Source organism: Triplophysa rosa, linkage group LG8, assembly GCF_024868665.1.
Source record: "Triplophysa rosa linkage group LG8, Trosa_1v2, whole genome shotgun sequence".
In the NCBI taxonomy this organism is placed as follows: domain Eukaryota; kingdom Metazoa; phylum Chordata; class Actinopteri; order Cypriniformes; family Nemacheilidae; genus Triplophysa; species Triplophysa rosa.
Window position 1 is genome coordinate 21,522,518 of NC_079897.1, and position 25,856 is coordinate 21,548,373.

Below are 25,856 nucleotides of genomic sequence, written 5' to 3' on the forward strand. Positions count from 1 at the left end.
TACAAGTTATAAGTACATTTTCCCAACAGTGGTACTTAAGTACACTAAATAATGATTGTCAGATAAAGTAATTTTATAAGTACATTACATAACAGGAATATAGTTAGAATACATTGGAAATTATTTAATGTGTAAAAATATGTGGACAATACATTAATACATTTTCTTATAAATTCTTATGAATACTTCATAACTATACTTTCTATCTATGATAATTATATTTAACGGTGTCTGATAGGTGGGCTCAACTAAATTTATTTGTTGAAATACAGAGAATGTTAAAAGCACAGTATAGTATAGTATAGTATAGTATATTGAGTAAAAATAGAGCACTTTAAGAACATTATGGAAATGTTCTAAGTAGGGCTATTAACGTTAACGCATGCAAAAAATTTTGGGGATGACATGTGCAACATGTGGTGACATGTGAAGAACATGTGATCACATGTGGAGACATGTCACACATGTCATCCCATGAGTTTTTACATTTTATCCTATGTGTTTCACATGGGAATTCACATGGAATTCAGACCAAAATTTTCCAAAAACACACATTTCACATGTGAGCTGGTTCCGTCTCAAGCTGTTCTTTAGTCTGCAGTGGATGTAGAGAGTCAGTTGGAGCTTACGGTCCACTCAGCTGTGCAGTTCAAGAGAAGTTGCGAGAGCAGATCTGGAAAGTCAGCTTTTACCCTCACGCTGTGATAAAAATAAAAGTCTCTTCTCAGCTTTTCCCAGCTTAAACCGCACTCCGTTCACCTTGCTTTTCAGAAGTTCAGCTAATGCTGCGGTGTACAGCTTTGAATACAACTGTCCTTTCAAAGACCTTTACAAGTGAATTTACAGGAGTAACTTCTGTAAGGAAAGCGGGGGTTTAACACAGGATCGGTAATTGAAACAATAATATGCCGGTTAATCTGAGTCTATTATAGTGCTGTGTCTGGAAATGTATATGTTCTTGTCCAATTAAATCAATAAAAGTTGTATTTATTACACAAGCAAAGTGGGGAATTATAAGAACACAGGAGGAGAGTATTGCTATTTTTAATATAAAGGTGTGATAAATACTACTTTCATCTTACAGAGATCAATGAGTAATGGCTAACAACTACATTAGCATCCACACCGCTGAAAGATAACGTTCAATTTATTCTAAGCGCACATCTAAGACATTCACAGTTCAAAGAGTTTGTTTTCGCAAACTTACCGATTGCATTACATCATCAGCTGAACCTACAGAGTAAATTTGGGGTAAGGCTATCTGTTTAGCTGCACAAAGAAAGACAGGAAAATGTGTGGAGAAAACATTTCAAACAAAATTTGGTTTGGTGCAGTCGACGCAGAAAGTACAGTAAAACACAAACACACTTTCTTTCCAAAACACAACACACTTTTTCACTCTCTCTCAGATGCATTCATTGCGAGAGTTTGATTTGAGCGTTGCAGAACAGCGGTGGAGCTGTCAGCAGCATGCCGCAGCTCTTGTGACACTGGTGCGGAGCTGAGCTCTGACTGACAGTCAGGAAAACGCAGACGCCTGCTGACAGGACTCCAAACAAAGAGAAGTGTCGGTTTGCTTGTGTGACATGCCGGCGGCTTACATGTGGCAAAGAAAAGATGAAGCACTCGTGCCAATTTAGCGGCGCCGCCGGTCCTAAGAGATTTTAATCTCCTCTATGAGATATCAATGAAAGGCCGTCAAAGAGATGGGAGAATATTCACGCATTCTCGCATACACACACAAACTCTGCATCACAGAGATAAGAGCATTAGCCCATTCGTGAAGACACCTTTTACACAGGATTACACAAATCAACGGCAAAATTTCACACGGGATTTCAAGTTGCACGTTGAGACAAACTTGAGAACGGCAACAAATTCAAAGTCCTATTGAAAGAGGGAAGGTTTTCTATTAAGTATGAAAAGTATGTGCTATGATGCTGTAAACCTTTTTAGTATGGATTTAGCAAGTATCTCATTACTCTTTTATAAACTAATATATCGCTGCTGTCCTTCTGAAACCTTGTATCTCCATATTTCGTGATTTTTTTGCCATAAATCATTATTATTAGTCACCCTTTATGTTTGTCACTGGGCTTTGCAAATATCGAACCAATATAAAGTATTAAAAAGTGTGTCTCAACTTTGACAACACAGCATTTAATCATTTAAAAAGTACCTTTTTTAAATTTCCTGAAAAACAGCTAAATTGGACGAACAAGGTTTCAGAAAGACAGCGACGATATTCACTATTTATGTACATCTTCATTTGTTATTTTATGTGCATGCATTTCCTCCACTCCATATTTTATATCGCATGCACGTTACATAAACTTTTTAACCTTTGTGCACTCCATTTGCATCATCTCATGTTTTTATGCTATTTTTTACAAGTACAGTAGGCTTTTCTGCCCATTATTTTATTTCAATCTCTTTCCTTTGTTATATATAAACTAAATAAAAGTGCCCTAAATGAATCAGCTAAATGTTCTCAAGTTTAGCCAAAGGTGGATGTTGGTAAATCTTTTCCAAGCTCGTCTATACCTTGTGGTTATAGAACAAAATTCATATCAAAGACAAAACAACTCATTAGAACTCTCAGAATGACTGACAGGTCTACGTGAGAACAAATAGGTTTCCATGACAACCAGACAGTTATTGGATGACAAGGGCATCGTTGACAGAAAGATTAGAGAGAACCAGAGCCTAAGGAATACACGCAAAGCTAACAGCAATCAATCGGGAGAGTTTTCGCACAGACACACAGTGGAGACAAATTTACGGAATTAACTTAACAAATTGGGTCGGGAGACCAAACGCATCCAAACAAACTTTGAAAAATAATACTTATCTTTCTCCCCTTCTCTTACTTTCTGTCTCTGCCACACTTGCACAACAAAACAACAACAAAGGCATGATTCCTTATTTCCCTAGTTTCAGAGGCTTTATCTGCATACAAAGTGCAAGCGCACGCATTCACTCGCCAACACACGTGCACACAAACACACAGCCCCTCATCAGCGGTGCTTCATTAGGCTGGGTAAACAGAGCATTAATGATTCATTAGAACCTTGCGCTGTTTATAAGTAAACACAAAGTAAGACAGACAGAGCCTGTCTGGTTCGCCCCACTCACGTCTATAATGTACAGTATAACATATACACAAACATAGAAACATGCTCGTACAAAGTCGCTTTAGACACATTATGTATTATATAAAATGGAAAAAGCTATTTTATTTAGAAAAACCAGCAGGGGTTGCCAGCGAAAAATCTTATGAAGGAGCGGTGGATGTGGAGGTGGGTTCTTCAGTTAATCTGCCTGAAAGACCCCATGACTTGACGGCCGATTCTCATAGCACAGCTACTGTATGTGGGCGATTCTCATGAAATCTCATGAAATGTCATGAAATCTCATGAAATTAATTTTTTTAACTGGCTCTGACATGTTTAAAATAAATAATTTTAACACTTTCAATTTTTCAAATCGAGATCTTACAAATCTCATTACCGTAACAGTCTAAAAATGTCAATTCCGTAGCATGTTTTGCTAAATCAAGAGAATCCATGATGTCTAAAAGCAGGTTTTGTCCACCATATATAATTAGACATGAAGTAAATAAATGTAACATTTTTAAATGTGGAAAAACTGTATCGGTAATGATAATCAATATTGTCATGTACACAGTACAACAAGAGAATATCAAACTTTCAAATACAGAAATTTTAAGAAATCTGTAAACCTGAATGAAACCTTTGGAATGTACTGGTATGTGTGTTACTTTAAACAAAATCAAGCTTAATGATCTGTGTGTTTATAAACAGTCCATCTTTTTTCTATTATTTCTTCAATGTATTATGTATGAATATTTTGTCAATTTTTTTGTCATTTAGAACATCTAAAAGAACATCAAATTGTTTTTGAATTTTTGAATTTGTTTAAATTACAACATACCCGTATCGTGCACTCAGAGATGGCTGTTACGGTAATGAGATTTTGTTTTTAGCAGAAATGCAATAAAATTACAGAAATTATTTATTTTGTTATCTTTGTTAATCTTTGTGCAAGCCTAAGATCATTGTTATGTGATCTTTTATATTTAATCTTTCATCTTTAAAATCATTACTGCCGTTATGTTTCAATGGATTCATGACAATGACCCGTGTATTGCACATAATGCATGACAACTTTTGCTCCCTTGACTATTATTATAACATGTGGTCAACATTTACAAAATAAAATGATTCCACAGTTCCTGTGATCTAAACAAAGGCCCTGGCCTAAACTCACCTGATCTGATGGCAAGCAAATGTGTTAATACGATGCAGGGCTGACGGCGTGTAAAATATCACTGGGAGAGATTTAAAGCGGGCACAACGTCCCAGAACGGCCTTAACGCTCTGTGTGTGAGAAAATGTCCCGGAAAAGAGCTAATGGCCCATCTCGGGTCTGCTGCAAGCGTGTGAAAAGGTTACCACACACACACACATGAACAGATACACGCGTGCGCGCGATGTTCCATTAACCTCGTTCATACGACCTTTCGACAGGACACATTCTTCTGATCTCTGAATATGACTTATGAGGGTGTTAGATCACGTGCACAGCAGCACATCCATTTACACCTGTGTGGGTACACACAGACTCCCGCACAGATTCAGAAGAGCACATAAGCTTGAAGTACTGTTACTATCTTTCCCACAATGCACCACAGGCACATGTACAATTGAAAACCTATGCACACACAGACACACATTGTCCTCGGTGTGTGTTTTTTTATCGCTTTATCCATGCCTGGGCTATAATGGCAGTGTTAAAAAGCAAACAAGCTCTCTTTCCCAGCAATCGCTAGAGACGGGGCAGACGAGGAATAATGAATGATCAGGGCCGGCTAGTTTTAGTAACCAAGCTTCCCTGGGACCAAATATTCAAATGAGAATTTATGACTCAACAGCGGCTTCTAATTAAACTGGATCTTTGAATTATTCATCCGCTGTTTACCACAGTCATACACCGGTGAGGGTGTGTTTGTCTGCCGATAAGCCTGTGTTTTATGCATCCACCCAGTGAAATCTTTTCAAGTCACCAGATCAGAAAGTGCGCTTTCACACACACAAAGAATCTGACTTGGAAACAAAAGCCTTCAGTGCTGTGGTGACTTTTTTTAAGTTTTAGACAGTAATTAAATGCCTCATTTTTTTTTAATTAAAGAAAAAGTTCACCACCCAAATTCTGTCATTTCTTTTCAAACCCATATGAATTTTCATAGAGACCTGTTCACAATGCTATTTTTTATACAATGGTATAGAATGAGGGTAGCGATTGCCAAGCTCCAAAAAAGACAAAACGCAAAAATACAAGTAATACAGAATGCCCTATATGGACCACTTGCAAGTAGGGTTGTCACGGTACCATAAACATGTCTTACAATACTATACCAGCTGAAGTATCTCGATACCAAGTAGTATCACGATGCTGTGCCATATAATTCAAATCTATACAAAAAACACAGATTTAGATTAAACATTTTGTATTTACTATGGTAAATTGTATTATACTTTGCACTAGGATATGTTGTTGTATTAACTGTAGTAATTGGATAAATTGTAGCAAATAAATTTACATTTAGTCATTTGTAAATACTATAAATACTGTAGTATACTTAAATATTTACTATGATAAGACTCAAAAACACTAGTATCTATGAGTTTTAGTAGTTTACTGTAGTAAATACTAAAGTACACTAGATCATTTTTCACGTAGGAACTAATTCAAATGTTGGACAAATTTAACTGATAAAGCAGTCTTTATAAAGGGAAATATTAGGCTTACTTTAAATGCAGAACTAAAACGGCCAGTAGGTGTTAGTGTTAATCATTTAACCAACTCCTTCAAATCGCCAATTTGACTCATTAACTCGTCCCATACATTCAAAACACACATTCATTTTGGACATAAACACCGCAAAAAAGGCAGATGTAAGTGTTCAAATAAATATTAATGTGCATATGCAACATTAACTACGGTACTACGATACTACCGTTTAAAAAATAGATTGGCATCGCGGGTATTTTGAAGCTTTAGCATCGCGATGCTACCGTAGCACCGGTACACCGTGCAACCCTACTTGCAAGTAGCCATGTGACGTACTTCCGACTTGAAATCGTACGGCTCACTACAGGTTCCAGTTATATGTACGTATTTACAACGGGGAGTTGCTCCCTGTGAAACCTAAGCGGTTAAAAATAAGATATTTATTAGCGACAGAAGACGAAATTTTCTAAATCTCACTAGGTACATAATCTTCAAAAGATCTGAGAAAGCAATGGCTGGTGAACAACAGCGTTTCACTTTTCCTCCTCACACACAGCTCCGTTGTAGACATTTAACCGCTGAACGCACATCACAGAAGGCTGAAGGAGACTAAGAGGGAATCATATACATTTACATTTATTGCATTTGGCAGACGCTTTAGCGACTTACATTGCATTATCCTATACATTTGTTTCTAAGTATGTGCAATCCCCTGGGATCGAACCCACGACCTTGGCGTTGTTAGCACCATGATCACTATGTTGTGTCGTTTTTTATTCACAAATGTAATGCTAAATACATGTAATCAATGTAAATGCAAGTAACTTTAAATGCAATTTCTGTCATAACTATAGGCTTATGTAAAAAGTGTAGTTATAACGTTTAAGGATAAATGCCACAAAATTTTGCGCATTTAATGTATTTATCTGGCATTAATCTGCTCAATCTACACATTACTATTTTAAAATACTCATATTTTTAAATACTTTGCAATGTGAATGAACGTCTAATTAATTTAAAATCCACATAAAACATTTTACAATCATTGTATGGTGTCATTTTATTGTCGTAAAAATGTATGAAATATAATCTATTAATGAGACTAGCACCGTTTAGGAAAGCGATGGACTGCTGCAGGGTGCATAAAACAGCTTTATTATTAAGAAGATGAGTATACGTTTATAAAATATATTAGGTTAGCTAATTTAAGATCTGTCATAAAAACCCACATTTAAGCATGTTAACATCACAAACAGGATTAATTAATTTTAATTAGGTGACCGCCCTAAAAATAGAAATAATCTACCATGATCTCCGCATGTAGATATGCTGAACACTGTTACCGGAAATGAGTGAGCAGCAACGAGGAGAACGCGGAAGTCTATGTGCAAGTAGTCCATTTCAAGTCTTCTAAAGCAATAGACGCCTTTACTGTTAGTAAACATTGTGACGTGTTTTTGTGGGCGGCGTTTAGGTGGAGGCATTACTAATGCTAGGTAGCACATTTTGTTTGCTTGCTTTTTGAAAATGACTAGAAAAAAATCTGATTACATTTTAATACGTAAGGTCACTCATTGTCTAGGACCGCGATTGTTTTTGAAAACGAAAATAACATGGCCGACCTGTATGCGCTCACTCAATGGATCCAGGGACGAACTGACAGGATAACCTCCAGTTAAGTGGCCTGACATCTACACCAACCAGACAAAGAAACCAAGCGTTTAAAGTAAAGATAAACTGAGAGCGTATACATCTATAGATGCCTGCGTGTACTAACAGTGGCAAATGTTAGCAAATTAATTTACTTGAACACAAACCTGACACATAACATGAGCCTTCTCGTGTTCCCTCTCCCTTTAAATTATACTTATGCACTTGTGACAACTAAAGAAGAGATTACAAACAGTTTCCTTTATGTTTAGTTTCTGGGCGACAGTTAACTCATATAACTATTGTATAACTAATAAAGTTAGCGAGCATACCCTATGCGTTCAAAAGTTAACGCTACGTGAAAAATAACCTTGTTCCCCAGTTTCTGACTTGGGCATATGTGAGATATGTTTAGACACAAATCACAATCCACAATTTATCTTAAGTGTTATGAAGTGAAACGTGAGCATATTTGAGGATCGTTTATGTTCAGTCCGCTCGTTTTATTGTGTTCAACTACAGCTGTCGTCAGTGTTTTTGTTTGGCAATGGCAGCAGGTATGTGTTAAAATATCAATTTGGAGACTGTATTCTGTCGATTGTGGCACTTAACAACACAACAAGATGATATTTTTGTCATGAATTAAAGGCATCGGGGTAACCGATTTCCGTATTATGCTTTAGACAACTGAGTCGGGCCGAGTACCAAAACAACCTTGTAGCCAATTAGCAGTAAGGTGCACAGGACGGACATTAGCCGAGCCAAGCGCTGACGAAAGCGACAGATGGGGGTGGGGTGTGTTTGTTTTGGTGATTTGAATATCAACAACAGCTAAGAGAAATCGGAAACCTTGCCTTTAAGACATCAATTTTAATCCAAGCTTTTGTTATATAAGAGGTAATCATATTCAAGCGAACATCCTGTGTGTCAGAACTGAAAACGCCCTTGTTACTGAAATTACAACATTTATTGACACCAGGCTCAGCGAACGCCAGGTCCTAGAATGCACCTGTCACTGATAGGTTGAACACCGCCTCCACGAAAGAATATCAACGACTACTTCTCTAGCCCCGCCTACTTGTTTGTGCATGACAGTACTGAAGTAACACAAGTGGCACGGAACCAGATAGAGCGAGTAAGCAATAAACATGCCGTTAAAGATCGCAAAATATTGTGCAGTGCCTGGTTGTGGAAGAACACAGTAGCTGCATAACCTTCCTTCGGATTCCGACATTAGTAATGTGTGGTTGAAGTTTATTTTAAAAGAGGTTCCAGCTCACGTGGGTAAAACATTGAGCGTTTGCTCACTTCCTTTGTGAACAAGGCAGTGGTTGACGATGGATTTGCGGAGAGAATAAAATTAAAAAGCAGTGCTGTGCCGTCAATATTGGATCCGACAGGAATGGCGCAGCAATCTTATGTGAGTAAAACATATTTGTACTATGCATCACTATTGCTTTGTTAGAGATCGCTTGATATGTCCTGATAATGTGTAACCTAACGTTACGTGTCTAACCCAAATTCACAGAAGGCTCCAACTACGTTTACTACGTTTACTTCCAAGAATTCAATGCAGCACGCCCATTAAAACCGAGCGTTTGTCGAGCCCGGCCTCAAAACCCGGGTAGAAAATAGACTATTACTTATTGATTTGGATGTTTTTGAATGTAGAAACCAAACGAACGTCATAAGTAGACCTCATACAACAGTATAAAACAATAAAAAAGGCCAGTTCATGACACCTTTAAACTGCTTATGTAGCCGAATCTGTGCTGGTTTGTATTGGCCGCCTCCAGCTTTCCCTTTGTTTTGCCTCCAGCTAATGCCGTGATGTAAGCGCGACGTCGGCCGTAAAGGGGTCTATACAACAGCATTGTGAGGGGTAAAGACCCAATTCGTGTTGCACTAAAAATGATATATTCACATATTCAAGCTTGTCACATAATAGCAAGTCACATAATAACATGTGAGAAACAACTGGGTTGGTGTTTGGTGTTAAAAACGTCACAACCGAGAGAAATGCGTCTTTGCATCATATTTAAATATACACTATAAAAACTGTTGTGTTAAAAAAAATTGTCCTTAACTAAACATAATTCTGTTTCTAGTTAGGGACAACACATTTTTTGTTACTTTTAACTCAACTCTGTGTTGTCCCTTTTATTTTTTTAACACAAAATCAACACAAAATTACTCATAATGTCCGGTTTTACAGACAAGGCTTAAGGCAGGTTCCAGACTAATATAAATGTTTGAGCAGTCTTAACAGAAAATATATTGCCATGAAATGCCATGAAATGTCTTAAAATATGTCAGTGCCCTGGTTTTGTCTCAACCAGTAATGTTAATTTCTAAGGCATTTTTATAAAAGTAACTTAAATATCCTAATTTAACTAAGGCCTAGTCCTGTCTTAAGCTAATCTTGTCTGTCAAACCAGGCCATAAAGTGTTAAAATTCCATAACACAAAAAATTAGTTATTATTTTAAAAATGTGTTATTATTATTGAACTTTAGGAGCTAAAGTTAGGAGATACTTCAGAAAACTAAGTGCACGAGTATACAGTACACTTTCTTTCTGTCTTCTTTGGATTTCAATGGTATCCGTTCCCATTGACTTGCATTGTATACTGCAGAAAAAAAAGAGGCTCTGACTTTCTGCTAAACTTGTTTTGTTTCATGGATAAATTACAGAAGGATACTTTTTATCTGTAAAATAGGCTTCATTTATTATTTAGCCCGCATTAACTTATGGAAGTATAATTTAGCATTAAAGAAAAACTTAGAGATATAAATTACACAAGTATGAATAATGTTGTGTTATGTCTAATGTGCATATTTAGAATCCAAAAAGAAATTCATGCTCTTTTATAGACCATAAATGATTAAGGATTAATGCTTTGATTAAGAATAGATGAAGATTATCCAACACTGGCAGTATAACTCTATGACTGGCAGCCATTGAGCTCTCTTCAAACTTTTGAGATGAGAAACATTTCAGGCTACTTGAAGTCAAAGGCTTGGAGCTCCCCGCAGAATATTCTTATTAATATGATCAACAAGCAGCCTCTAGCATCTTTAGGTCAAAGAGCTTGAATGCTCCATGTGTTCGTATTTGTGTGTGTGTTTGTATGCACTCACATCAAATGCATCAGCCAAACCTCTCAACTCTCTCCAAAGCTTTAAAGTTATATCAAATAACAGATTGATTTGTGCCCTATAATTCAGTGTGTCAGAGCTTGATGAACATTTCATTCTTTTCATTAGCTAAAAGTTCTTCTAACTGCTGTTAAAAGCACCAGCCAATCACTCCAGCTAAGAGCTGCAGAACAGCATTACCTCGATTAGAAAAAAGTCCTTTGTGAAAGGAGAGAAGCACAGCTAGTGCATGACTCCACTGCTCACTCCGAGGTGAAAACATTCATTTGGGGGTTCATTTCAGTTAGAAGAGTCGATAATTGAAATGCCACTTTTTCCACTAACACACACGTTAAGAAATGAGAAGAGAATTTCAATGCATATACAAGATGCATAATTTCTATAAAATGTCAAAATATATATGGGTTTGTACATACCTTTTTTCCTCTAGTCAAGCAAAGGAAATTTCAGGTCACAAAAGCTCAGAAAATATGATATGTTCTAAAGGAATTTTGCTTGGTCTGTGTTTTAATATTTTAAAGGGTAAGTTCACCCAAACATGACAATTCTGTTATCATTTACTCAACCTCAAACAAAACATGTATGACTTTTTATCTTCCACAGAACACAAAAGAAGATATTTTAAATAATATTACTGAACAATGGCGCTACCCTTTCACCTCCATTGTACAGTATAGACACAAAACCAATACAAGTCAATGGATACCATGACTTGACTTAAAGGGACAGTTCACCCAAAAATGAAAATTCTGTCATGAATTACTCACTCTCTAGTTGTTCCAAATCTGTGTAAATGTATTTGTTTGGTTGAACACAGAGAAAGATATTTAGACGAATGCTTGTAACCAAACAGTTCTTGGACCCCATTGACTACCATAGTAGGATTATTGACAATGGTTTGCTTGTGGACAAATGGTTTGTTTTCCTACATTCTTCAAGATATCTTCTTTTGTGTTCAACAGAACAAAAAAATACAATGTAATTTTTCTACTATGGTAGTCAATGGGGTCCAAGAACTGTTTGGTTACAAGCATTCTTCCATATTTCTCTGTGTTCATCAGATCAAAGACATTTATACAGATTTGGAGCAACTCGAAGGTGAGTAAATAAGGACAGAAGGTTTATTTTTGGTTGAACTATCCCTTTAAATCAAGAACATAAAATCAATATAATATTTTTTAGAAGTCTTTATGCAGTTTTTCGTTCCTTGACTCAGTCGCCGAGGGTTTACAGACAAATAGATTAAAGAAAATGTTTTAATGAAGCTTTAAATGGATCTGCTCACTGAGGACGTCATGGAATTTAAGACATTAGCAAAGCTATTTTTATGTAATGCTGTTTCAAAACAACATACGTTGTGACTTGACTTAAACAAGAAAACAAAGCCATATCATCCTGTAGCCCAAGACTGGTATCATGAATCTTTAAACTAGGCCATTAGATGGTTTCACCTTAACAAACATTACTGTATGACCCCACTTTTGTTACTATTGTGACCCCACCTTAACTTCCAGTACACATTCACAAACAACAGAGTGCCTGTAGATTATTTGACAACAACCAAAAGAAACCGAGAAGAACCGTAACTTGGCTAAACTTGTCTCTCCAATATTTTGAATTTAGTCTGCGATTCCAAGCTCAACCGCTAGATGTCAATGTACCATACTGTACTGTTTGTTTAAATGCAACCAAACTGCAGAACCCATTCAACAAATTGCTTATTTAATAAAATGAACATACAACAAAATTCAACAAATCATTTATTTAATACAATTATTATACAATAAAATAATTATATAAATTAATATGAAAAATTTAATAAAATATAAGTTATATTATAAGACACTAGCCAAACACAGACCGGAAGTTAACTGGGGTCAGGCGCGCACGTGTCAGATGAAACAGTATATGTACAGCAAATACGATGTAAAGTCAGTTTGAATTCTCATAAAACTTTGAAGGCTAAACACACTCAAATGCTAATAAAAATAATTTGTGTATCCTCTACAAACAAGTAATTATGTTAATTTTGTAATCAACCAACTGTGAAAATGTAAATGATTATGTGCAGTATGTAAGATTCACTTAAGACTGTCCTTGATTCTGATTGGCTGAGCCGAGTTCTAAGCCGTTATAAAATATATATAAAATATTTATAACGGCTGACTGCCTTACATAGCCTAAATATCACTTTATTTACTTTATTTTATGAAACCTTGCTACGCATGTGGAATAACTGTTTTATTAAAGAAATAAGCCCTGCGAAGCAGTGGGTTACAGTACATTTTATAACAGCTATGGGCGTTGTGGCACGACGCGAAGGCTTCTTGGGGCTTATTGCTTTAATAACACATAGGCTACACATTCTCCATACATCAAAGTACAGCCCAAAAAAAATAATCACAAAATGTGAATGCCTCATCTCACACACACAGCTTCCCTCCTTCTAAAAATACACCTCAGTCTCCTAAGACTGATGGAGGGAAAAGAGTATCTTCAAAAATTATCATTCCTATCAGAGCAGGTCTGGATTACTGATGACTCTCTCACCGAGCTCCAACACGCAGACAACAAAAGAGCAGAAGAGAAAGAGATGGAAAAGAGAGAGCGTTATGCATATCCAGTGATGATGTGGAAACGTGTTAAAGCTTTAAATCCAGCTTAGTCTCTAAGAGATTGTCATATGCTCCTTTAACTCACATGAAAGTCACTGTGCAAGATACATCTACAGCTGACATGTTGTTAATCCTGTATGAAGGTAGTCTGACGTCGATGATACACTTGAACAGTTGTTTTGTATTCAAAAAGTGACTTCTATTAAACCAATTTTTACTTCTGGTTTAATCTAATGAAGTATTTCGGACAAGATTTCATGGTGCCAATGTTAAGCATGGGGACAATTCAAGATCTATCTCCAAGTTAGGGCTGTCACGATAAACCGACGATAAATATCACATGATTTATGCACAGCTTTTGAGTGAAGTACGGGAAAATGCTGCTGCATCCGAAAGCCAGAGGGCGCTCTCGTGCGGAAACTCCAAATACGCACTGCAGAAGAAGACCATAACACGTTCTAGAATCTAGGAAATGCCTATGGACTTTTTATCACTGTTACTCAAGCCTCATCAGGTATTTTTATGATAATAAAGTATATTTATAATGATCATGTTTGACGGGTGTTGCTTTTTCAAATGCACATTATAAGAGACTCAAACTCGCACTGCTTTTAGATCGAGCAGCATTTCCTACTGATCCCAGAGCCGTGCTTCACGGACAAGCGACGCATTAAAAAAATATCGACACATTGCATATTGCAGCCAGCTCGATTACAATAGGATTTGGTGGTATCGCGATACATTATCATGCAGACCTACTCCAAGTGCACGGTATTAAGGAACAGTTCACCCAAAAATAAAAATTCTGTTCATCATTTACACCCTCGTGTCGTTCAAAACCTATATATGACTCTTTTTTTTAAGTGGAATGTAAAAAGATATTTTGAGAAATTTTGAGGGGTTCTGTGTCTATACAATGGAAGTCAATGGGGGCCAGTGTTGTTTGGGTACCAACGCTCTTCAAAATATCTTCTGCAGAAGAAACAAAGTCATACAGGTTTGAAATGACATGAGGGTGAATAAATGATTCATTTTTGGGTGAATAAATGATTCATTTTTGGGTGAAATATCCTTTTAAGTACCTTGACTTCACTTCCAGAATGTCAAGGAAATCCCAAATCTGTTCACACAAAATGCATTTCGTCCCTTAAGCCACACTTTGTACAAATGCTGCATCTAAAAAAACAAATAATGCTAGCCCTTTTCCATTTTTGCAATATGTTTAACTGGCCTCAAGGTCTTTTTTGTATAATTTGCTTGCAGACCATTACCCTCAATATCAAGCACGTGTCTTAGTAAAGTAACCATATAATTTACATTAAATATACATTTGCATGCATTTGGCAGATGCGTTTATCCAAAGAATCATATTTTTATTCATTCTAGCATTGAAAACATTGTAAAGAAAAAAAAAATAATTACATTTTCAAACAAGTATGAGGTCTTCAAATAGTATTTTAGTGGGCACTGTTCACTTAAACTGAATGCAGGGTGCTCTGCACAAAAGATTACAAGAAGTCTGGGTTCATTTGAACTAGTGCACTGGTATACGCTCATTAGATAGCAAGAATCTAGGTGTGCATAACTGTTTAAGTCCCTAGGGTTTGAGTTTCTTTAAATATCTGCCTCTTTAGAGATAATTAAGTCCTCTGACATTGGCATTAAGTACCTTCGCCACTTTGTTTAAATAGATTCTTAACCACTGCTTTTTTGACTCACTTTCTGCTCTCTGCCCACTCTATTTCTGACACTCTGCAGCCCTGTGAGTCTGTCCTCTCCTGCTTCTTTTCAAGCCACTGGCAAAGGAAGACATCAATCTTGTGCTGTCACACAGTGTGTCAGGCTTTGACCCAGCTGGAGTGGAGCAGGAAAAGGCCCAGCTAATATTGAGTTAGCTCATGCAGCATGTCCTGCCACCACACACACACAGACAGACTCTCGAGTCCTGACAACTAATTCTGAGTCACACTATCTGACACTTACACACACACACACACACACACTATAAGCAACAAAGCTAACACTGTATTTGCTGAAGAAGAACGTTATGGGGAGGGTACACACACATTCATACACATGCTATGAGCAAGCATTTTGGGCTAAAAATATAATCATGAGAGTCATAATCATATGATCATCCAGTCAAGAGTGACAAATAAACCATAAATGTGCCCTATGTTGTGCCAAAATTTTGACAAAACAACCTATTAATAAAGATCAATCTCTCTCATGCTATTTTATATTGGAAATATAAATATTAATGATGTAAAATAATATGCTATTAACAGTTTTGTTTCTATATTTTTGCTTGAAAAAGCTTAAAATTGCCTTTGCAACAAACTTTTTAAAAGTAACTTTCGCAATGTGACAGTTCACGAGGAAACAATATTAAAGGGGATGTAATGTGGGCTGGAATTTCATTGTATTCAATGGGATCTGAATTAGATTTTATTGGTCTAATTCAGATTTTATCTCCACCCACATGGCCTTTGTTATGCCAGCAGAAGTAATATACTGTTTCAGAGGCATACTTTTATCCTTAGAATAATGTGCAATGATAAATCATTCCCGATATGACTAAAAACATTTATTAAGAAATAAGATCTATCCTGAGTACATGTTGTTCTAAAGCAGAACAAAGCAACAACTAGGATTCGGTTCTCACTTTGCTGCTAGAAAATGTTATTTTTAAAACGGCACATTCAGAGCTTGGACTACTCTTTCTCTCTCACACTGTTTAGAGTTGCTCACCTTTCCCAGCTGTCCAATCAAAGCGCCCTGCTGCTGGGGGGCCCGGCTTCTGTCTAAACACCCGCTGTCGCAGAGACGACCCCGCAACCTTTGGCATCATTTTGACAGACAGCCAGGTGACTGGTTTTAATATTAATATTTCCCCCGTGCTGAGAGGAGATTCTATTTGTGTTCGGCTGAGGCAGTGCAGAAAAAAGTCAGACTGCAGAATGCACTCCTTCACTTGCCGCTCAGGATGGAGAGAACAAATATAAGCAAGAGCGATTGGAACGAAGCTGTCAATTTCTCATTCTCTCGAGCCGGCGTACGCTTTTCCAGCGTCTCATTTCGCTATGTCTCTCTTCCCGTCATTCTTTCTCTATATTATTCAAATTTTCTTTTCTATTTTTCCGATACCTCTCTCTGTGTGCTGGACAGGTGTCAGATCTTTCACAGTCTCTGCACAAAGAGGCCTTTACTACACATTCACTCACAATAGAAAGGTCACAATAAAGTGCAAATAAAATACCATTCCTGCATTATTCAAAGGTAGCCTTACCTCTGATAGAAAAGGAGCCGATGGGTTTAAAGGGATCAAATCTTTAGCTGTCCTAGTCTTAGCGTTATTAACTGAAGACATGGTTTTGTCTGACAAGGAGTGCTGTTACTTGACACTAATATATCCCTTTTGCCCTTGTAGTTGTGCTGGAGGACTAATGTACCGACCAACGACGGACAATGATAGATTTCACCTTAAAAGGAACCTTGGGTATAGAGAGATGTATGACTAGATATATTAACAATGTCATCAAATTTATAAATGTGAAAAAAAAAACTGTGTAACTGTCATAGTATTCATAAACTTTGAAAAAATATTTTTACTCGGAGGCCGCCATTTTTTTTGCGTCAAAATCCGTGACATCAAATGGTTGCAACCTAAACCCGTTCTCATAACGCTACAGCGAAACACACACGTTTTTCATATATAACAGTAAAATATGATATGTCAAACATAAGATCAGATATATAAATACACAGGGACAGTAGGTGGCGGTAAGTCCTCTTGCCACAAGCCAGCCTGCCTGCCATAAAAGAAGAATGCGTTCAGCAAGCGTCTGTTCAAGGCAAACCTGTATTAAATCATAGCTTTAGACTATTTAAGACATCAGCATCCACCATAATCGTATACTTTACTTTACGTGAGGGAACGGCGCGAGGCCGGTGACGCGAGTGAAAAAGAGCGCGTTGCATCGGTCTCGCATCTCTCACGGAGGAGCTCCGGAAGCATAAAAGGAGGAGCAACAACAGTGAAGGACGAGAGAGGACCAGGCCTGGAGTTTATGTTATGTTTTATTATGTTTGTGTGACCGGCAGTCGACCATGAGGGAGCTGTCGGCACTTTACATTCGTTTTGTTGTTTGTTTATTTTATTAAAAGTTGGTTCTACGTTCGCCGGTTCCCGCCTCCTTCTTCCTTCCTTGCTTTGAACATTGTTACATATACATTATGAGAATATACTGATAAACACAACAATAAGATGCTTGCGGTTTGGTTATTTATTCTGTATTGGGGAGGAGACGGGCTAGATGACTTTCTAAAATGCTTAATGAGGTTTAACGTACCTAAACAATGACCAGGGAAGCCCACATTTCTGTCAAACCTTGTCATAAACACTAACCGCTGTTAAAAGAACGAGTCTTTATTAAACGAAAAAAGTAATAAATCACGCGCTACACGTTTCTTCCCCATAGAGGTCCATTATAAGGAAACAGCTTAACATAGCCTACCGAAACAAAATTCAAATCAAAACCACGTGATTGAAAACAATCTTCAGTGAGCTATTGTACGCGACGTGCCCATCGACACAAGCAGACTCTCTGTGTCCTGCTTGGTCCTAGTACTTCTCCGTGGCGATGACAGCGTGCGATTAAAAAATCATTACAAACAAATTTGAAAGTGAGGGGGACACGAACGGGATTTTGAAAAGTGAGGGGGTCATGTCCCCCCTGTCCCCATTGGAAATCACGCCCCTGTGTGATATGATTAAGCAGCAACCTGCGCAGATAGAGAGAGAGAGAGAGAGAGCGAGAGCAACGTGTGCACGTTTTATTAATGCAGCAAACCCATCGGCAGTGTGTGGAGCATTTTAAAGCACGGAACTTGCCACGCCGGAGTAAATTTCTGAATGAAAGCGTCTTTACCGGTTGGTAACTTGTGTACTTCAGACTGGAGTGGGCGGTCTGACAGTAGCCCCGCCACTCGCGACATTGTTTGACATCATACAGTGCTCCTGTGCACACAGTTCCCTGTACTAAACAACTTGTCAAAGTACGTTCTGGGCATCCCGGCCACGAGTGCACCTTCTGAGAGAACGTCAGCTTGTGTGGGCGGAGTTTGGAGGAGAGACGTGAACTGAAATGGATGTCAGTCAGAATTGCTTGCATGGACGTTTTTTTTTTTCATTAAATCATTTTGCAGTTTAGCCTATAATAATCCAACAGTTTTTGTTTATTCATATTTTAATCTTATAATGTTGAATGACACTTGTGTTTTGTTGTAGGAGTTCAGAGTAGCTACAGTACATTCTTTCTGCAGTCAGTTATATGCCTAATATAGGCTATTCAACAAGGGATGGGGCTCAATTTTTTGTTTTAATTTAGCCTACTTGTTTTGCTCAATTTTAAGTTATATTGTATTATATTGAAAAGCAAGACAAAATATAAAAAGCACATTTTGACCATTCAGTTTGTGCAATAGTGAAAAAATTGGCTAAATAAATAGAAGCAATGCAAAAAGCCATGTTCAGTGTTCGGTATTCGGCCTTCGGCCTTCGGCCAAGTGTTTCATTTTAATTCGGCTTCGGCCAAGAATTTTCATTTCGGTGCATCCCTATTAAATATGTTATTTGACACACTGATATGATACCAGCTTAATGCCACAATCCGCGATCATTTTGGGGTAAAAAATAATCAGAAATACATAGACAGCAATTGTCTTATCTTACCCTGATTCACAACGGTAAGCTTATGATAATGGGTCGGGTCGCCCCATGCAGGACATTTGAAGTTGGGGGAGTACCTCTTTGCATCATTACATCACATCCATAAACACAAAGGAGAGGAACCGAATGTTGTTCATTCTTATAACAGTCGCTTTGAATTTAAATCATCATCTAGATGGCTGTGTTTAAAAGCGATCATCTGGGGAATGTCATGTAAACATCTCAATTTATTAAAGGAGCCATTCTTTTGCTGTTTTTGAGGCTTTGATTATGTTTTTTGGGTGTTTAACAATGGATGTTCATGTTTCTAATTTCAAAAAACGCTTTATATTTCACATATTTCAAGTCTATTGTTCACCGCTGTCCCTCTTCTAACAAAACGACTGGATTTCTTCCGGTCTATATAAAGTCCCTCCTTCCAAAACGCTCCGATTGGTAAAGCTGACCAGGTCTATCGTGATTGGTTCCCGACTTAGAGTGTCTGTGTGAAGATGTCCCACCCATACCATATCAGCGAGCTTCCGCTTCTCAGGCTGTTGTGATTGGTCGGTGCCCCTCTCAGTGCACGTGTATTCATAAACTTTTAGCAATAAACAGTAACAATGGCGTCAACTTCACTTTATCAGTTAAAAACATGCGGATCGATCGAAGTGTAATGGAGGTCTGCTAGTGCATGTGCAAACGTCAATCTTTGTTAGAGGTCGAAAAAAATGTTCCTACTATGGCGAGGGAAATGACAACGGACCGCGGGTTATATTAATTAACACTAACAAAGCGTTAGTTTGCCTTTTTATATTGGACCAGAGTTCGATAATAAAACAAGCAGATTGACCAGGAGAATTTGCAAGCAGGACTTCAAAGGACGTTTCATAGAAGTGTTTTAGAGGCTATGGGCACACACACACAATATCAGTGTATTACACAGAACAGCTTTCACAGCCGATGTTAAAGTCATGGAAGCTGTTATTTGACCGTTGGTTGATTATCTTAGAATGTGTGTAGCTGAATTCTTATTAACGATTTTTGATTTTTTTTTAGGTCTTAGTTTCATGTAGTCAGAACAAAAGCGGCAGATATTGTATGTGTTCAGACGACATGTTTCACATATATTACTTGTAGGACGTAAAGTAAGCGGTATTTTCCATGTCATTTAACGTTATAGTTTTTGTCTACATCAGGCGTGGCGCGATATCAAATGCTACAACTGATTCTATATACACGAGTTCGCCTCGCAGCTAATGAACTGGGATGGACAGTATGCGTGTTTGGCGTGCTTTCCCGGGGCGAGGGCTCCGAGCTCGCTAATCCTCCTCGAACTCGGAGCACCTGCCCCTTGACCGGGGAGAGGGCTCCGGGCTCGGTGTGTGCCCGGTCCCGGATCATACCCCCCAGTGCTGAGGTAAGAAACGGACTAGTGGTGTGGAGTCGGGGTGGAGGAGGAATGTTGCGAAACGTCCGAGAGAATGGAGGTGAGTAGGCTTGACTACTTATAGGCTGGTAGGATGATTGCTGTGATTGTTAATCGAAAGCCAGCCGAGTTAATTATCTAAACGGCTCCTCCCGAACCTTGTCAATAAAACATAATTTAGTGATGTTTTTAAACGTTTCGTAACTGTCACGTTGATGTACAGATGTGCTCTAATGCGGGTGTGAGCAGGCAGTCATTTCAGCAATCCAGCAATTCCGCAAATAAATGACTATTTATGTTTCAAACTGAGATGGCGACAAAGAGGCCAAAGTTAAGAACTGCAGCTTTAATATGTGAAGTCAATAATAAGCAGGCACAAGTATCTTATGGATCTATCTTCTCTCACAAATATCTTGTATTATAACACCGTAAGAAAGACGCAGAAAACACATCAAACCTGTGAGGCTCAAGTCTCATTACACACAACACAGCTGGTACCTTAAGTTTAGTTTGTGAGATGTACAGCTAATATGAGTGTACTAGTACAAGATGTGTTCTTAAAGTATTTAAACTTGTTTGCACAGCCAGGGCAGATTATTAATATCAGCTACTTAGATGAAACTCTGCTAACACCAGATAAATATAAATGACATTTTCTTACAGTACAACACAAAGTAATAGTTCACCAAAAAATGAAAATTCTGTCATCATTTGCTCAAAGAAAGAAAAGAATATGCATTGCATTGGTTTTGTGTCCGTGCAGTAGAAGTGAATGGGTGTCCGGTTACCAACATTCATCAAAATATCTTTTTTTGTGTTCTGCAGAATAAAGATAGTCATACAGGTTTGAAATGACAGGAGGGTGAGTAAATGATGACAGAATTTTCATTTTTGGGTGAACTATACCTTTAAAAATGCCCTTCTAAGGAAGTGGATACCCATTTATTATGCACACCACTGTAGATTATATAACATACCATTAAAGTTCTAAACAATTATTGACAGCTACAACGCTATTTACTTTAAAGTAACAGATTCATTATTGAACCATGGAAAACATTTTTTGAGAGAGAAGCTAGTGCACCCTCTTACCTCGTGCTCCTCTGCCTCGATCAGCAGTTTGCCTGTTGTTATTCTGGATTCATATGGTGGGATGTTGCTCTAAGAAAGACAAAAGAAGAAATAGCAAAAAAGTTAATTATGATAATGTTCCTATCAGGAATTATTAATTAGTTATGTATTATGTCATCCAGCAGTTCTTTTTCCAGTAATAAATGAACAAACGCTTTTGAAGTTTTCACTTTAAAAGCATCTTCAATTATTGTTCCATTAAAGGAACGTTGCAGGTTCACGGCAAGTTAGGATACTTTGAAGGAAAACACAAAAAGTGTTTAAAGAGAAAAATCCATTTGCAGCAGTTAAATTGCAAAAGTAGTTCATCTGTTCATCTGGCTACAAGAGCACTACAGTTACCATTTATGTAAAGACGGTTTTGCTTTGTTTTTACATTCCTCTTTATGTACCGTACAATAATTATAACACTGCTTTCAGGACAGAAATAACCAAATAATGTATTTTGTTAATCTAATAATACAAAGAGGACAGCATGCAAAAACTTTTGCATTTAACGTTGCATCTTTTAAATAAACAAAGATCTGGATGGACTGTGTAAATTCCTTTTTTTCTTCCTTTTTCTGAAAAACATGGCAGCATCAGGTTCACCTCTTCTTTTGTGTTGACTTCAGCCTGTCTGTGGTGTTATTTTGTATTTTGCACAATCTATTTATAATCTTTTCGCTGGATGAGCTGTTACTGAATCAGCAATATAAAAAGGGTTGATAATGAGGGCACTGAACCCAATTACACCAAGCTTTGACTGTACAAACAGGCGTACAACACACCCCCCCCCCTTCCTACCTGCCAAAATTTTCCGATTGAAAACCATAGCGATGCTGCATCTACATATCGCACATTTAAGCGATTCACCAAGCATATTCTCTGCAATTTTAACCAGTAGGGTAGTAAACAAGCACTTTTAGAAATTCCCTCCACGAGGCAGTTCAGGTAAGGTTTGTTTTTCTGTGGTTTCCACTGCAGCGCGAAGCCCTACTTAACAGATGAGCTGAGAAAATTCATTTGGAGATGCAGACAGAACACAGTAGCCCGAAGGAAAAAAACAGGGTTTTAAGAGTCATGAGACCGTGCCTGTGCAGAAACGTGGTCACCTGAGGGATGCAAGGGAAGGCTGTGTGTGTGTGTGGCCTCAGGCCTGGGCTTGCGGCAGACTGCCACAGCCTTGGCCTGGCTTTGAGCGAAAAATGAAGATAAGTAAGCTTGTTTGTTTCCTTTCGTCCTCGGTTCCTTTCAGAGCTAAATCTTCTACAGTCATAGTACTCTACTCCCTTCAATGCAATCAAACAGAGTTCATCCGAGAGGTCAGGATATATGCCGCCTTCATCCCATTTCTACGCCACCTTTGGAAAGCAAACATACCTTAGTCTGATCTTCATCCTCCTCCATATCTTGCTCCGCTCTTTCCTCCGACTCTTCCTCTTTCTGCAGACTGGGTAACCATGACGACACGCTCTTCTTCAGGTACACTCGTCCCTCCTGCATACAACCATAATGAAAAAGTTGAAAGTTCTAGGCTGTGCACTCCGATTGTAAACATACAAGTAAATGCACATCTTTCAGGCTGTGTCAAGATAAGGCATGAGAAGAAGTAGGATAGGAAAAGGTGAAACAGGGCAGGATGAGAAGAAATGGTATACAGCGAGAGGTAGGGGATGAAGTGGTATGAGATGAAAGAAATTTATATAGGACACCTGAAGGTACAAAGTATTACAGGAGGAGATGCTGTAGCACAGAAGCACAGGAGGAAGCTGTTCAGGATCAGATGGAGTATGATAGGTAGTAGGATAGAATGAGAGGAAGCAGGACAAGGTAAAAGGAAATATGACATAATTTAAGGTAGTGTAGTAGAATAGGATAAGAGGAAAAAGGACATGTTAACAGAAATATTATTTAATATGATGTAGCAGGATAGTAAGAGAGAGCGTATGACTGGAGGCAGAAGTAAAGAACGGAATAAAGCAGGGTATGTTAAAGGCGCGAACACGTGTTTTTCTGTGTCTTTGGTGTGTTACAAGTTGCCCATGCAAGTACTAGACATGTAAAATTGCAAAAATTCAAGTGTCGGAACAAAAGATGCATTCTATCTAAAAGCGAATGCACACCCAGACCTGCCTGAAACGCCTCGTGTAACCACACCCCCACAAATCCACGTCAGTGCGTGGTATGATTTGACTAAGACCGCCAAAATGTATACGCAAGTAAGGTGGGCGTACCTGTCAGTACAACTGCTTTGGAACCTGATGTTCCAAATATGGTAAGAGGCGTTACATTTCCGTCACACCCTTGCAGTATTCGACCAATCACTACGCACTGATTAACTGGCCAATCATAGCACACCTCGCTTTTCAGAGCGATGAGCTTTGTTAAAAATCTGCACGTTTCAGAGAGGCGGGGCAAAGAGGAGATACAAACATGCACGGTATGTGGAAAATACAGCGTTTTTGAACCTTAAGTCATGTATACACATTGCATTACATCTGAAACAAACGATACTATTCGTTTTAGCCCTGTCATTTGTCCCCTTTAAGAGAAATTACTACAGGTTAAGGAGGAAAGTAGGCATAAGAAGAAGGTGGTTAGAAAACACAAAGAGCAAGTTAATTGATTGTTGTATTGTCGGTTTTCTTAGTGTAAATGAAAGGTCAAATGAAACCTAAAATGCTCACAAATGTTATAAGACCAACATTTATTCACCCTCATGTCATTCCAAACACGTATGACTTTATGTCTCCTGTGAATAACAAATAAAGATATTTTGAGAAATGTCTCAGTCAATGGGGGGCAAATGTTGTTTGGTTACCAACATTCTTCAAAATATCTTCTTTTCTGAACGTTTTAAATGACATGAGTGTGAGTAAATTAAGAAAACATTTTTAATTTTTCAGTGAACTATCCCTTTAAAACAATCCAGCTTAACATTAGTCTTAGCTCAATTTGCCCCCTAGTGGTCTAAAAAAGTCCTCTCTAAATCCTCTTAAATATCGGAGTTCTATTAATGGCTTATAATTCATTAGCAATCTCTTTCTTTTCCCATCTTTTACTGTCCCTCTCATAAAAGAAAACAACCAAACATGGCTAAAAGCTTACTCTCTCGCAAAGTCTGTCTGAAAAACACATGACTCGGCTCTCTTCACTTACACTAATTACAACTTTATAATGACCCGCTGCTCACAGCTTTATAAAAAGCCTACAAGTAATAACCATGATGGTCTGACTGCAAGCCGGAGGCTTATTTTCCTCTTTCTGGGAGTGCATTAAACCACTCAGACAGCGAAGGAGATCTGGGCAATTTGCTCGGCGGATGTACTGTCGTACCTCTGTTTTCTCGATGCTGAACAGGTAGCTGGCCATCAGCTGCAAGGCTTCAGGGTTGTGTTCATCGTAATGCAGAGCTTTGTCCAAGGCCTCCTTGCAGCGGTCAGCAGCGCCCTCCTCCATGCTGCCAGACGATAAAGCAGTGACACATAAAAGTCACTCACATTTTATGGATCATTGACCAGCGAATTGAATTTTTCGAGAAACGTTTACAAATATTTGACAAATAACTTAAGAGTTTTTATAGCAACTATGGGCATCCGCATTATTCCAAATGCTATTATTTCTTCTTGGGTTTCTAGTTTCAAGTATCGCCTGCAGGTACAACAACCAAAATAACACAGCCCGACACACACACAGCCATACATCATGAGAAGAGTCACAGGCACTTTGCTAGAGGCTACTGCTATACCTTCATAATGCACACCGGTGTGTGAAATGGTATGGCTGTAACACATTACCAATAAACCTGACCATTCCCTGATGCTTTGAATTTAAAGTTCCTAGTTGGTGTATAAGAATAAAGTCACGCTGTGCAACGATTCTAAGCAATCAACCCCGAGTCCAATCTAATGCTAATTTTCATCTCTCTCCTACCGTTTCCCCATCCCTGAATTGCCAACCCTCTCCCTCACTCCATCCCTCTATCAACCAGTCTGTGATTAGATCTTTTCTGCAGGTCTCAGAGCAGATGGGCTCCGGTCTGCCGCATCCCAGGTGTGCGTGTGGGGGATCATATCATCAGGTACAGAAAGTCAAAGAGTTTGAGAAATGAAATGAGTGGGGAAAGGCCATGGCAAACAAAGAACGGAAGTCGAGCAAACGCCAGGATTTCTAAGAAAACAGAAAGATATTTACCAAAGATCGGTGAAGAAGATCTCAGCGATGGAACAGAAGGCCACAGACACATCCTTTTTGGTGATGTCACCATCAGAGGGGAATGCAGCTGCGCCGAATGCACTGGCCTATCAAGACACAGAAATCAGTTATCGTTGTATTAGGGATAATATTGCAATGTGCAAACTGTCAAAT

At 38.2% G+C, this 25,856-nt stretch overlaps 1 protein-coding gene across 1 annotated transcript in view; it reads right to left on the minus strand.

The window, feature by feature from the left end:
* Positions 1–25,856, minus strand: part of si:dkey-12j5.1 (uncharacterized) — a 75,414-nt gene that overhangs the window by 47,566 nt on the left and 1,992 nt on the right. Inside the window, exons 5-8 of the mRNA XM_057340775.1 lie at positions 25,683–25,789; positions 24,825–24,948; positions 22,869–22,985; positions 21,468–21,536 (exon numbers count right to left, since the gene is read on the minus strand). Of these exons, the coding sequence (XP_057196758.1) occupies positions 21,468–21,536; positions 22,869–22,985; positions 24,825–24,948; positions 25,683–25,789 (417 nt within the window). The remainder of the gene's footprint in view (positions 1–21,467; positions 21,537–22,868; positions 22,986–24,824; positions 24,949–25,682; positions 25,790–25,856) is intronic.